Source organism: Rhincodon typus, chromosome 17, assembly GCF_021869965.1.
Source record: "Rhincodon typus isolate 14 chromosome 17, sRhiTyp1.1, whole genome shotgun sequence".
NCBI classification, from domain to species: domain Eukaryota; kingdom Metazoa; phylum Chordata; class Chondrichthyes; order Orectolobiformes; family Rhincodontidae; genus Rhincodon; species Rhincodon typus.
In genome coordinates, this window is record NC_063348.1 from 29,221,896 (window position 1) to 29,237,878 (window position 15,983).

The following is a 15,983-nucleotide window of genomic DNA, read 5'->3' on the forward strand; positions in this document are numbered from 1 at the left end:
TTCACAACTCCAATGCACATACATACATCAGCAGTTCCCACTGGTGCTGCTGCTCTTCAATGCTGGATGGCCTCCACAATCAAGAACCTGCTTGCTATCCTTAATTGGCCAGGGGTCCCAGAAGTAGCCACATATTTAGCCTCCTCTTTCAAAATTTTCCTTTGAGTCCTACCACATTTGTGGGTTTGCAACCCATATTTCTTTCCAACAGTGCAATTGAGACACAAGAACTAAAATCCTACCCACAGTGGCATTAACAGGCATTCAGGTGCATACAAGGAAATGCATTTCTATGCAAACTCTGCCTACATTGCCTCAGTAATATGACTCAATCCCAACATAAGGAGGGCATCTTCTCATTCTCGATGATGTCAATATTTGGACAATATTCCATGTAAAAGTAAAACAAAAAGAATGAATGAATAATCATTGTAATAATATTAACTATTTGTTTTATAAACTGTATCCTAATGGTCAAACGCACTGTACCACCTGAAACAATAAATTTCTCTTACAAGTTGCATTGTATGGTCAAATATCAGCAGCATTAGTTTAATTATTACCATGCTGCATAGGGTACTGGCAGAACAAGCACAATGACATTTGTTGAAAGTACCTTCTGACCAAACTGAAAAGAACAATCTGATTATGTACAAGAAATGACACAAAGGTTAGTACTTTAAAGGTTAATGTGAGAAAATCTCTCTCATGTTCTAATTCAATACCCATGGGACTCTATAGCTGCCATTTTCAGAATAAAAGTTCTTTTTTCCTTTATTTTCATTTTAGGACAACATTTCGTTCCAAAGGTCCACACAAAATTACCGCGACAGTGATGCCTTACGGACCATGCAAAGAACTATGCCCGTTTTAAAAAAAAAACAAAACAGGCACAAGCCTCATTAAAATATTTAAAATGGGTCCTACACTGGATTTAGAACCCTGATGCGATTTTAATCATCCTGTAAACTTACAACAAAATGTGCGATGAATTATGTCTTATGATCTGCAACCAATATGTCAAAGCAAAAAAAGCAAGCTTGTCCTTCAAACACATGTTGCTCCTTCGGTATGACACTTCCATTGTTCCAATTATTCACAAGCTAGTTTACTATCGAAGCTTGAGAGAGCAATCGCAAATGCTTGCAATGCACACATTGGGTAGTTGTAGTCCATGGTAAAGATGTCTTCAGCCACACGGCCAAACTGCATCACTATATAATCCGCTATAAAAAATACAAACAAACAGTTGATTGTTTTACATAAAATTTCATTCAATTTACAGAATGAAATTCCACCATTACTTCACATCTGTTCTGCTGCCCTCTACCCACCATTGTACAACTCAGCTGAGAGCAAGCTTACAGGAAATGATGGATAGCTGGCAAAGTTACAAGACTGTAATCTAATCACAGAGTTGAAATGGCAATCTGTACCATGCAGGAAAAGCCATAGCAGTTTATGAAATCTTCAATAGCTTACAAACCCAAATCACTCGGTAGTTGTCAAAATCTATACCATTCCCTCTGGTTGATGTGTTTTAATTTAGTTTGAATTCTGTTCCATCTAGAGATGGATAGTGTTTACCTTGATCAGTTTTGATCATCACAAAAGAATACTGAATAATATCTGGAAAGCACGCTGATTATTTAATGTAGTGCGGCTCTGCAGAGTGTGTAAAGAACTACAACTTGAAAATATTTGGAAATAATCTGTTCCTATCAGGATTATGTTAAAAATGAAAACATGTGAAACATGAATTCCTTATAATAAATAGAATGGAAATGGATTTGTACACAAGAAAGCTATTTGTGCATTAACAATATCTTTATCTGGCAATGGCTCTCAAACCCTCTCCACCACCGATTTGCAGAATAGTGCTGTATCCAGCTTTTTCCATTACTGAAGCAGCATGAGATCCGAACAACAAAGCAATTGTAACATGTACTGGAACCAACACACTAGTGACTTGGATGAAGCAATTGTCCTGATTTATGCTGTAAGTGCATTTCGAAGAGTTTCTCTGATTGATGCAGTGATGAAAATTATAAATATACTGGAGCCAACGTTCATCGATTGCCCCACTTTTCAACGTGAATAGAGTGGCAGATGATCGCAAACATAAGACAGCCAGTTGTCAGAGTGTATGCTCTGTTCTGTGAAACTCAGCATTAACCAGCCAAAACAATTGTTCTAAAAGGCTCTGCTGAGAGGCTGCTTTTGGCCCCATACAAATCTTCATGCGATCTGGTCACAGTCCTTTCCTATTCGCACTCTTTCAACAGCCAGGATTGTAATGAACCCACAACCCACCTTGCTTAATGCCCATTGTGGAGCTGTCAAATTCCTTCCCTTGCCCACCCCACATGGTTAACAAGCTGGTTGTTGCAATATTACTGCAATGAAATATAAAAATAGTTCTGGTTTTTCACCAATGACAGTGAATACCCATTGGCAGCCATTTATTTTGGTACAATGATTAATATTAGCAAAAATGTTGGTGATGTTATATGCTAGAGAATTAATTTTCCATTTTCACTGATGATTTTTGACTCATAGAGGAATGATCGGAAAAATATATCTGTTAGTCTCTTTCTGATAGAAGTAGGTAATTACTATCAAATGTGTGGTACAACATGTGGGCAGATGTGGGGAGGGAATGGTCTGGCGGTGTCATCACTAGACTATTAATCCAGAAACTCAGCTCATGATCTGAACACCTGGGTTCAAATCCCACCATAGCAAATGATTGAATTTGAATTCTATATAAAAAAAAATCTGGAATTAAAGGTTTAATGATGATCATTGTTGATTGCTGGAAACACCTACCTGGTTCACTAATGCCCTTCAGGGAAGAAAATATGCCATGCTTACCTGGTCTGGCCTGCATGTGACTCTAGACCCACAGCAATGTGATTCACTCTTAACTGGACTATGAGCCATTAGGGATGGGCGGTAAATGCTGGCCAAGCCAGGGATGCCCATGTCCCATGAGTGAGTTCAAAAAAAGTTGTTTCTGGGAGCTGAATTATAGGGCTGTTAATAGCACTGAGAGCTTCAATTAATTAAGGATACATCCTGTTGAATGAAATGAGAAATGTTGACAATGGTGCACATTACAGCTAAAAACAAGCGGAAATGCATTCAAAATTACCTCTGACATAGTTTAATAATTGGACTGTGAAAGGAGAGGCTGTTTAATCTCTTAAAATGTATTCTATTAGAGTATTTAGCAACATTAGTCCTTTATTCTAAATGTTTGCCAATGTGAGAGCCTTGGCTCATGAGATACAGTTCTGAGGAACGGTCACCGGACCCGAAATGTTAATTCTGTTTTCTCCTCCACAGATGCTGCCAGACCTGCTGAGCTTTTCCAGCAACTTTGTTTTTGTTCATGAGATACATACCTCAGCACAAGAAGGTTATAAGTTCAAGTCCCCTTCAAGGACTGGAGTACACACCTTAGCCTGACACTTTGGTGCTGTAATGAAGGATACTTGCACACCCTCATACCCCAATGGGTATAAAATATGATCAAAGAGTGCAGGGCTGGGGTGGGGGTTGCCCAGGGCCCTCTAAGAACCCTTTGGTAAACTCGGTGTCATTTTATCCCCATGAAGATTCTCAGTCCTGCTCCAGGCACAACCCCTCAAACTCTACTACGTCAAAAGCAGGCTAGAAATGTCACTGTAAGGCCAAGACCTAACCTATTTCATTCTATGGACTCTCACCAAACTTTTGGCAACAGTGTGTTGAAAGTGTCAGTTACTTTTTCCAAATATATTACTAATAGAATTGTTTATTCCAAATTATGAAATTGAAAATTTATGCTAGAACTGTATTCAAATGAATCTGAATTTAATTTGATATGCAGTAACAATTTAAAAGCTATTTAATTTTGTATGTTTTGCCATTCTTGGGTTCAATTCATATTTTGCATAATCATGCCATATGATCGACACTTAGCTTGAAGCAGCAGCCTGTGCAGTTAAAGAAATTTTAGAGTTGCCCAGAAAATTGAGAATAACATGTTTTGCGGAATCAAAATGGTCAACATAATAAGAAAATTGTTTTTTGAGATTACCGTTAAAAGTAAAGTTTTAATTCATCATGCTGGAGTATAGATTCCCATGTGCTACCTGGTATCACGGTCACATATGTTGTCATTCATTTTAATTGTTTCTAGAACTTTTTGTCCAGCTATGAGTTTACTACTTACGGTCATTGTCATGAATAATTTGGAAATTCTTCACAGAAGCCTGTGTAACTCGGCCGTGGAAATTAAGGACGTAGGATTGAGTGTCATCGTTCCATACTGGAGTTTTGTTGTGTAGCTCAATTACACTCTCTGTGTTTTTGTTCTGCCATCCTGCCAGCAAAGTTTCATGTTCCTTTATCACAAAGAGAAAATAACATTTATTCAAAAATTTCTGCAAGATGATGTAGATTCATGACTGTCTTTGACAAGGGAACAAATTTCACATTACTTTGGAACTAAGGTCTGAGCAAGGTAACAACTTGTTGCTACGTATCCCACTCCCTTTCCAAAATAGTCCTCTTAGGGAAATTGAAAGCTAGCATTTCCTCATAATATTTTGGGGTGGCTCAAATGAGTTGATGACCCAAGTCAGGGAAACATTTGCAGGTTATTTGGGCAAGTGACAGGACTTCCACTGTGATCTTCCAATAATCAGCCAAATAGTACTCATCTAGTGTTGACCTTGGCCAAGAAAGGGTGGCTAGCAGGATGCCAGCAGCTATACAGGCTGCGCACATGGATGGCATAGAAAGGGGTGCAGCAGATGGGAACCAGTAAATGGCTGAAGCAAGAGGAAGGGTGAATTCTTGTTTCAGTGTCGTCTCCAAGGAGGTGATCCTTCAGGGTAGGAGGAATGGGAGGAAGAAGCCAGCAAGCCTGAAGAAGAAGACATGGCTGGAGATGCCTAAAGTTATCAGCAGTTGCAAAAATATGTGTCGGAAGCCATACAAATAACCTGTCAGGTCTGACAAGGTGAGTAGCATGCATCATGGCAATGTGGCTGAATTGCAGCTCTTTTGAGATGTGAATTGAGGTGACCAACCTACACAGAGGTAATGTCCAAGGTTTAATGTATAACTGGAGCCACACAGACGCCTCATATGGGAAGACCATATTGAGACAGGTGCTTGTTGCATTGAGAACAGTGAAATGGCATTTATTGTTGGCCTCCACAATGATTGACATTTAAAGTGGCACAGTCCAAACAGCATAAGACAACAGGGCATTTCTGTCAGTGCATTATGAGCTCACATGTTTTGCAAAGACATTTGGCACCTCAAGCCTGCCTCGCCATTTAACAAAATCATGGCTGATCTATTTGGCTTCAATTCCTCTTTCATGCAACTTTAGCATAGCTGTCAGGTCTCTGAAATTTCAAAAATCTATCTACCTCCTCTTTAACTCTCAACTCTGTAGTCTATCCAACTAAATTAATGGATGGATCCTGGGTCACAAGGGGTATCCACTGAAGACACTGTTGCTGACGCTCTTTGAAGGTCTAACATGAGGCAGAAAGAAAGACTGTTGCCACCATGTAATTTTACTTATGTTAATCCATCGAATATGGTCATTGCTACTCCTGCTACTACTTCTTATATTCTTACGATATACTGAGGATGTGCAGGTCATGGCAGCTTTCTGAAAAGCTAGTACATGCCTGGAGGGTTTATTTGGTGTGAATGCAGTCAATTTCTGTGGAGAATCAAAGGCTGGGAACTTTACAGGGATTGCAGTGTGTAAGCCCAATAGTGAAAGGCTGTTGTGGGAGGGTATTCCCTAGGTCCCCTGCAACCTGTACAGGCAACACAAGGGTCAGCTGGAGCCATTGTGTCAACGTAAATGGGCAATCTGCTCTCAGAGCTGGATTCCCCCAATGTGGAGGAGATTGGGTAAGACAAATTGTATTAATTACATGGAAAGGAACAGCAGCAAGCATAATACTGCAATGGAACATGGAAAAAGTGGTGCATAGGGGGCAGAAGATAGACTAATATTCAAGAATGTTCAACCCAGGGAATACAACCAAAGGCTTAAGTTTGTAGAGATGCTAGAGAACCAATATCTCTGAAGACTATATCAGAACATATGGATGTGAAATTTGAGAGAACACTAACATGCCTGATTGCTTCTAGGGAGCCTTGGTGGCCACGCACACAGAGTGTATCACCCACTGAGCCTGAGGGAATGCTGCCATGGTACTAAATCCAATTTCCTCTCAGCCTAACTACTCCAAACACTGCAAATCCTAATGTATTGCCATGCTGTCTGGAACAGAGCTTTTGTCACCTGCTTGATCTTACTAAAGACCACTGACTGAAAGATCCCATAAATTCCTCCCTGCAACACCCTTCCAAAACAGCCCTTCATTATGGGGCTTGCACACTGCAAACCCTGTAAAGGTCCCAACTTTTGATTCTCTAACCAGACCTTCGCCCTCTTTGAAAAATCAGCTGAAATCCATTCTTGTTAGTTTCAACCAACACTGTGCTCTTGCCTTTTTTAACCAATGAGTCACTGATCCTCAGTGGAGTGTATGGAAATAAGTCAAAAAAAAACCGACTACCCCCTCACCCCTGGGAAATTTGACAAGCAGTGAGTAGATTTTATGAATCGATTTCAATTCAGTGCTTGAAGGATTTTTCTTCTTACAACCCCTGACTTCCAAGCCCATCATCATGGGCTCAGTGAAATTCCACTCTTTATCTAAATTAGACAGGATTGCGATCACATCAAGCTCTGAATGCCTGGTTTATTTACCCAGTAACCAGCATCAGAAATTAAAGATGACTAGAGAAAAAAATACATAAGCAATAAACAAGTTGAAAGTTTATCTGCTAAGAATAGCCTGGAATATAGGTACTTGTCTTATTTACAGGAAATCTATGCTGTCACTTGCTTTGCTAAATCAATTTGACTCAACTTAAATCTTGGAGTGCTCACTAGTTCCAGACTTAGACTCTATTGTCTGCACAGATTCATAAAGCCTATTAACTAGAACAAAAACAGAAATTGCTGAAGAAACTCAGCAGGTCTGGCAGCATCTGTGGAGAGAAAGCAGCGCTAATGTTTTGGCTTCTTCAGAAAGATCCAGCATCTGCAGTTCTTTAAGTTTTTCTTTAGCCCATTAGCTAGAATTGATTACAGCAGATTTGACAAGTTACCTTACTGGTTAGCTGAATAATTGGTCAAGGTTAATAAATTAACAGCAGTCTTTTGTTGTGTCACCAACTTTCAAGTTTAAAAAATAGTTGGTAAGTGTCAGGACATTGATTGATTTTGCTGACTAATCGGTGATGAAGCCAGCTTCTCCGTTAAATCACATTGCATTCTTCAAAGAATTAATTCAAAACCAAGCAAATTAGCTGATTAAGTAAGCAGCAGCAATTCTTTTTTATGATGACTTCATGTAAGTAACTTCAGTGCGAATAACAAAACAGGAACAAATCCAGGAGATAGTCTGCACTTAGCCCGATTAGCACAATCTCCACTTCAGTGAATAGTCCAATGGACCTAATGGACTAATTAAAAGAAATGTTTCCCTCAGGCTAAATAAGAAATTAATGAACACAATTAGCCTAGAATTTCTTCTTTGGAATACTAATAGTAACAGCTTGCTGATATAACGTGCTTGAAATGGGCAGCATCTTTGTGTCTGGCAAGAGAAAAATCAAGTAGTTTGGCTGCACATGTTAATTTTGTATAGATCTCGTTATAGAGACAATTACATCTTCCAGCTAATATTCACCTATGACTTCACTTATGCCTTTATTAAAATGATCATGAAAGCACTGAGTATCCAAGTTGGTAAATTAATAACTTTCGGAACAAAATGATGCACACATGCTGCTGGTAGGAGTGTCAACTCTGGAGGAAGGTTCTCCTGAGGCTTGATCACCTGACAGCTGATCGTGTAACCAATTTTCTCTCGAAAGTATGGTCAAGATCCCATTCTCCTGAATCCCCTCAGAATTGGGTTCTGCCTGAGCTGATCCGCAATAAGATTTTGCACGTTAAAATCAGGTTATACAGACCAATAAACCAAATAGTGAGATTGTACAAAGGATAGTAGGCTCAGCATTTGAGGTACTTTTCACAGGCACACCATTGTAAAGTCAGCGCAGCATTAACACTTCCCAAACCAGTCTTAGAGCTTCAACTGGATAAAGGAAAGTTTTTACAGAATGAGAGAAATAACAGACCAGGAAGAGGTTATTGTGTCACTGCAGCCTGTATGGTATTGGTGATCCTGAGTAAAATACTCTCTATTTGAAACTAAGTGACGGCACAAGAACAGAAGGGACTTCCACACAGGAACGTGGCAGATTTTCCTGTGCAATACTGCTCTTCTCAGATCGATACATGTTCAAGCCTGGGTAAAATGGCAAATGTTATGGGCAGACAGGAAGTTCTGCACACCCACCGACACTTTCTGAACTTCGAAGCACCATACTTAAAAACCTCCCAGACAACATTTCACTCTCTGTAACCAAGCGTGTCACTCAACTTCTGCACATACCCCCCAAACCACCCCTGGAGATGTTGGAAACCCACCAAAAGTTAGATCCACATTTTAGTAATGCCCTTTGAGATGTTTTCCTGCAAGTCATCTGAGTTAGAAGAGATGACACAGCTTGGTCGAAGGTGACAGTGGTAGTCATACCCATAGGAGCATCAAAACAGATTGGATCCAGTGCTGCAAAAGGATACATATTCTTGTGTGCACTGAACAGTATGTACCATTGCCACTCAATGCTTCACGCCCATAAGGGTATGAGTTACCCTGTACGTTTGCAACTGCAGAGGACTGTAACACACAAGGCTGAGTGTCAGCCACTTCCATCAGATGATTTATGTGCAATCAGTATTTGCCAGGCACCAATGTTGATCTACTTGCACTCCAGTGACAATACCTCTCACACACTTATTAGGTAAAGTCAGCATAGCCCTATCGGATCATATGGCGGGTCTCTCATTACACAGAGATGACTGATGATGGTTTAACCTGAGGGTCACCATGCCTCAGGTAAGGGGAGAGGTTGAGATAGAGTCTTTCATCATAACCCCAGTCAGTGCATTATTTGAACTCATGCTATTGGCATCACTGTGGATCATATACCAGCTGTCCAGCCAACTGAGCTAACAGCTCACATATCTATCAGAATTCACACTTAAGTTGTGAAAGGAGCTACAACATTCAGCAGCTGATGTACCAGCATCACTGATCTTTAATTATTACTAAAAGAACCTATACATCTGACAGCTTTTTTTACCAAAGCCTTGCATGAGACAAAGTCACGACCACAGTAGGTTTCTTTGGGGTGAATACCAAACAGGAATATCAGTCACATCCATCATATACAGCCTTATTGATTTCCTTCAACACAAGCTCTTTTACAGCACTGAAACATGTTCTGATCAGAATCCTTCAATTCCTAACTTCGCCCAAACCATAAGGACAATGGCAGCTCTGGGGATTCACAATACTAACTGTATCTGTCAATGCAGACAAAGTGCTCATGAACCCATTCCAATTACCCTTAAAGCTTATCTCCTTCTGCAAGAGGAGACCATAGACAATAAACGGGAATGTACCCAGTCGTTGGTAGGGAGGTGAGGGAGCTGAGGGTGGGAAATGCTTGACATAAGGCTTCTCAACCTTCACCTTTTGTGGAACACGACACTTGAAATGAATACAGCTCTTTTACTGAATTCCTTTGGTCTATTTCAATGTGTTAAGACTTCTGACTGTCCATATTTTCCTTGGAGAATACCTTGAGGGGGCATTGATTACTTTAGATGCTTACATATGTATCAGTGCAAAGAATGCTAGACACTCCTTCACTGTTATCCTCCGGCAGTAAACATCACCCCTGGAAAGCTACATTGCTTGGTTTTAGGAGTCAATCAGTACAGTTCAGCCCCTTTACCGTTAAGTGATAGACAGACACCCCTGGTAAACAAAGGTTTCAGTCATACAAGGGCAGCCCCATGTAACTCTGCAAAACTCCACACTGATGCTCTGGTGGATCTGAAGTAATCACTTTGTTTCTCTCTCCACAAATGCTGCCTGGCCTGCTGAGTATTTCTAACAGTTTCTGTTTATATCTTTGATTTCTAAGATTTCCAATACATTTTTCTCTTACTGTGCGCTCTATGCTGGATATGTGTAGTTCATTTCAATTTAATATGAGAAAATATTTATCACTCAATGCAATGTATCATTTTTCTGTTAACAAAGCACACTTTTGTGGAGAGCAATAACGCAATATTGCAGGTAAATATGTTGGTGATAAGTTACTAGAAAGTTATGCCACTTTTAAAACTTGGAAGTGAAATGAAGAGTCATGTGACAATAGAAAATATCACTGACAGTTCAGGATCTTCTCATTTGTGCACAGGATTGTGCATTGTAGCGTTTGTAAGGCTTAATTATTTTGGATATTGCTGTCTGCATATTGAGTAGAGCCAATTTCAACAGAGCTATCGGGCTGCATTAAATGAATGACCATGTTGTGTGTAATAATCTGACAGAGCAGTGGTTGTAAAGTGTACCATACTGAAACCTGAGCTTTTGATGGGCTTAATAAGTAGAGGCATACAGTACAAAAGCTAAGACAGTTTGCTAAAACAATCCAACATCACTATGAATATGTTTCCCAATTCTGGGAACCTGAACAATGTGAGTGGGAACATTTGGGAAAGAGGCAAATTAGGAGCCGAGAAGCAGGAGAAGCACCAGGCCCCTTATTTCTCTCACTGGCCTTAACCGTACTACCTCCTTTTGTGAGAGGTCTTGCATGATTGAGGCTGTTGATGTTTTGTAACTTACATTGCGAGGCCGGATGGACACTCTTTCATGATCCATGTTCATGCCAGGAATGATTACACTCATTTTCCGAGGTCCTTTGAAACCCAGAACATTTGTTTCCTAAGCAGAAGAAAACAAAGAGCTATTTTGATTTAAGCAATGTACAACAGTTAGATATTAACATTGAAAATAGCCAATTCTTCACAAAGGCACTCATGATGGTTTATCAAATTAATAATGTCACTGATTGAACAAGCTAACAGAGCAGACAATAGCTATGTTGATAGTAATTGGAAGTGTTGGTGGGCAGCTGTTGGTACAACACAGAGAAATGATGGGTCAGGACAGTCAAGAAAATGCCAAGTGAATGGCAACACCTGAGAGATTTCTGGCTGCAGAGAACTCAGTAGAAATTGCATTTTACTCAAATGCAAAATGACTACGTCCAAGATGTATTTTTGCACAACAAATGGAATTGGATCCATGTAACAATGACATGTTATAAAATATTGTGAAGGGACCTGTGTACAGCCTGTCCCTGGGGTCATATATTTGAGATGACAAAATTAAATGGCTTATTTAACTTATCCCCTCTGAGAAAACTCTAAATTTAGGGAGGTTGTATGAGACTGAGGCCACTATTTTCTTCATGATGAGAAATCATGAAGATGGAGACATTGTTGGCAGAATCACAGGACTATCATATTTCCGCCTTGTGAACATCTATAGTAGCATTTGCCAAAAATATGTGGAACCAATTTCGAATCCACTAGTTGCCATATTAAAACAATCCTGATTTCAGCTGTAGTATCAGTGTGGAATGGAGGGATCTAAATCAGTGAACAGGAAGCTGCTGGCACATCTTAGTCTTGGGAATAATCACTTCAATAAAATAAGTGAGTATCAATTCAAAACCTTATAACAAAAATATTTAATCATATATTCTATTAAATTCTATTCTCACAGATTCTATGAACACCTATTGATGAATCTTTCAGAAAGACTGGTGCACTTAAACACACCTTCTGCTCCTGATACTGAATCAAACCATTTTGCAACCTGGTCTAAAGTGTAATAAAGGCTACGACCAGCATTAACATCCAAATTAAGAGAAAACATCTATATGGTATGTGATCAACTTGAGAGTCAAGCTGTGTGATTTAAAATTTGTATACAAGAATAGCAGTTAACTGTCATTTATAATTAACTGGTGCATTTTCTATAACAATGCCTCTATTAATTAGTGTCCACTTGCCAACCAATCAGCATTTTCTTCTGATGCAAGACGAAAAGCTTCAACAAAATATATCTTTTTTCAGCCATATTCAAGTTGTATTTAAGGTACTTGAGAGAGAAAAGAATTAACGAATATGTTATTAATAAAATAAAATTAGATGAGAGGTGGCTCATATAAAGCAGAAACTTTGCAATAAACCATTTGGGCCAAAAAGCTGTGACATTCTCTGTAATTCAATGCAAGATGCAGATCTCCACTATGGTGAAACCTCACTTTTCCCATCATGTAGATTAACATCTATGGAAAACTGTAAGTCTATTCTTTTTACAGCTGGGGACCCACCACTGGTATGTGCTTTCACTGGCATCATCCAAATCGTGGAAGATTTTTTAATATCTGAGGCCATGCACACCACCACTCCTTAACAAGTAATTTTTGAAAATGAATATTGTGCTTTGGAATGAATAAAAAGTGTGTATTAATAATGCCAGCTCTACTTTATATGAAGAAGGAGAATATTTTGATATTGATTGCATATGTTCATCTTTCTATGCCTTTTACAGCTTTTTAAAAAATTGTTCATAAGATGAGCGTCGTCGGATAAGCCAGCATTTATTGCACATCTTTAATTGTCCCAGAGAAGGTGGTAGTAAGACCATATGACCATAAAAATTGGAACAGGATTAGGCTGTTCAGGCCCTTGACCCAGCTTTGCCATTCAATAGGATTACGGCTGATTCGACATTCCTCAGCTCACTTTCCTGTGATTTCTCCATAACCTTCAATTCCCCTAATGATCAGGAATCTATCTAGCTCAGCCTTAAATATACACAAGGAGTCTGCCCCCATAGGTCTCCGGGTGACAAGAAGTTCTAATGACTCACAACCCTGTGGTGGCGAACTCCTTTCTTTAAATGCTGCAATCATTGGGTGTAGGGGCATTCTCAGTGTATTGTGGAGGAGAATTCCAGAATATTGACCCAGCAACAATGAAGAAAAGGCAATATAGTTCCAAGTCAGGATGGTGAGTGCTTTGGAAGAAAACTTACAGATTGTGGTGTTTCTATGCATCTTGTTCTTCTATGTGGGATTACGTTTGGAAGGTGCTGTGAGCCTTGGTGAGTTGTTGCAGTGCATCTCATAGATGATACACCTGCTGCTACTGTACATCAGCAGTGAAGGGAGTGAATGTTGATGGTGGTGGGTGTGGTACTGATCAAGGGGATGCTTTGTCCTGGATGATGTTGAACTCTTTAAAATTATTTGAGCTGCTCTGCTCTAGGTAAGAACATAAGAACGAGGAGCAGGAGTAGGCCATCTGGCCCCTTGAGCCTGCCCCGCCATTTAATAAGATCATGGCTGATCTTTGAGACTCAGCTCCACTTACCCACCCACTCACCATAACCCTTAATTCCTTTACTGTTCAAAAATTTATCTAGCCTTGCCTTAAAAACATTCAGCGAGGTAGCTTCAACCGCTTCACTGGGCAGGGAATTCCACAGATTCACAACCCTTTGGGTGAAGAAGGTCCTCCTGACCTCAGCCCTACATCTGCTTCCCTTTATTTTGAGGCGATGCCCTCTAGTCCTAGTTTCACCTGCTTGTGGAAACAACCTCCCTGCCTCCACCTTATCTATTCCCTTCATAATCTTATATGTTTCTATAAGATCTCCCCTCATTCTTCTGAATTCCAATGAGTATAATCCCAGTCTACTCAGTCTCTCCTCATAATCCAACCCTCTCAACGCTGGAATCAACCGAGTGAATCTCCTCTGCGCCCCCTCCAGTGCTAGTATATCTCTTCTCAAGTAAGGAGACCAAAACTGCACACAGTACTCCAGGTGTGGCCTCACCAGGACTCTATACAGCTGCAGCATAGCCTCCCTGTTTTTAAACTCCATCCCTCGAGCAATGGCAGACAAAATTCCATTTGCCTTTTTAATTACCTGCTGCACCTGCAATCCTACTTTTAGCGATTCATGCACAAGGACACCCAAGTCCCTCTGCGCAGCAGCGTGCTGCAATTTTTTACCATTTAAAACATAGTCTATTTTCCTGTTATTCCTACCAAAATGGATGACCTCACACTTATCAACATTGTACTCCATCTGCCAGACCTTTGCCCATTCACTTAGACTATCTATATCCCTCTGCAGGCTTTGAGTGTCTTCTGCACACTTTGCTCTACCACTCACCTTAGTGACATCTGCAAATTTTGACACACCACACTTAGTCCCCAACTCCACATCATCTATGTAAATTGTAAACAATTTAGATCCCAACACTGATCCCTGAGGCATACCACTAGCCACTGACCGCCAACCAAAAAAACACCCATTTACCCCTACTCTTTGCTTTCTACTGGCAACCAATCCTCTATCCATGCCAATACATTACCTGTGATACCGTGGAACTTTATCTTATGTAGCAGCCTTTGGTGTGGCACCTTGTCAAATGCCTTCTGGAAATCCAGATACACCACATCCACAGGTTCCCTGTTGTCCACCATGCAAGTAATGTCCTCAAAGAATTCCACCAAATTAGTTAAACATGACCTACCCTTCATGAACACATGCTGGGTATTTCCAATGGAACAATTTATATCCAGATGTCTTGCTATTTCTTCCTTAATGATAGATTCAAGCATTTTCCCCACTACCGAAGTTAAGCTAACTGGCCTATAGTTACCTGCTTTTTGTCTACTTCCTTTTTTAAACAGTGGCGTCACATTGACTGTTTTCCAATCTGCGGGAACCACCCCAGAGTCCAGTGAATTTTGGTAAATAATTACTAGTGCATTTGCTATTTCCCCCATCACCTCTTTTAGTACCTGGGATGCATTTCATCAGGGCCAGGAGACTTGTCTACCTTTAGCCCCAATAGCTTGCCCAGCACTGCCTCCTTAGTGACAATGATAGTTTCTACGTCCTCGCTTGCTATAACCTTCTTGCTATTAGTTTTCGGCATGTTATTTGTGTCTTCCACTGTGAAGACCGACACAAAATAACTGTTTAATGTCTCGGCTATTTCCTCATTCCCAGTTATTAAATTGGCCTTCTCATCCTCTAAAGGACCAATGTTTACCTTCGCCACTCTTTTATGATTTACATATTTATAGAAACTTTTGCTGCCTGTTTTTATATTCTGAGCTAGTTTACTCTCATAATCTATCTTACTTTTCTTTATAACTTTTCTTGTGGCTTTCTGTTGGCCTTTAAAGATTTGCCAGTCTACTAGTTTCCCACTACTCTTTGCTTTTCTGTATGTGTTTTTTTTCAATCTGATACTTTCCTTTATTTCCTTAGACATCTGGCTCTCATCTGGCTGGCTCTCTCTTTTCCTACAGTTCTTCCTTATCACTGGAATATACTTCTGCTGAGCACTGTGAAAAATAAGTGGAGTGTACTATACCACACTTCTTGTAGAAGGTGGTCAAGCACTGGGGATGCAGGAGGTGAGTTAATCAATGCAGAATTCCTGGCTTTTGCCTTGTTGTTGTAACCACACAATTTATATGGGTGTTCTAGTTCAGTTTTTGGTCAACTGTAAATTCCAGGATGTTGGTAGGGGGGGAAGTTCAGAGATGGTAATGCCATTGAACATGGTGGGACAATGGTTGGATTCCCTAACAGGAGTTGGAGATGGTCACTGCCTGCAACTTGTGTGATGTGAATGTGGGTTGTCACTTAACAGCCCAACCTGGATGTTATCCAGGTCTTGTTGCATATGAACCTAAACTGCTTCAGTATCTGATGATTCACAAATGGCATAGAACATTGAATAATCATCTACAAATATCCTCACTTCTGACCATTATGATAGAAGGAAGAACATTGATGAAGCAGCTGAAGATGTTTGGACTTAGGACACTACCTGAATAACTTCTTCAGAGATGTTTT

At 40.0% G+C, this 15,983-nt stretch overlaps 1 protein-coding gene across 1 annotated transcript in view; it reads right to left on the minus strand.

Annotated features, from left to right (window-relative positions):
* Positions 1 to 806: 806 nt before the first annotated feature.
* Positions 807 to 15,983, minus strand: part of tub (TUB bipartite transcription factor) — a 113,394-nt gene continuing 98,217 nt past the window's right edge. Inside the window, exons 10-12 of the mRNA XM_048607333.1 lie at positions 10,869 to 10,967; positions 4,220 to 4,391; positions 807 to 1,226 (exon numbers count right to left, since the gene is read on the minus strand). Of these exons, the coding sequence (XP_048463290.1) occupies positions 1,093 to 1,226; positions 4,220 to 4,391; positions 10,869 to 10,967 (405 nt within the window). The 3' untranslated portion in view covers positions 807 to 1,092. The remainder of the gene's footprint in view (positions 1,227 to 4,219; positions 4,392 to 10,868; positions 10,968 to 15,983) is intronic.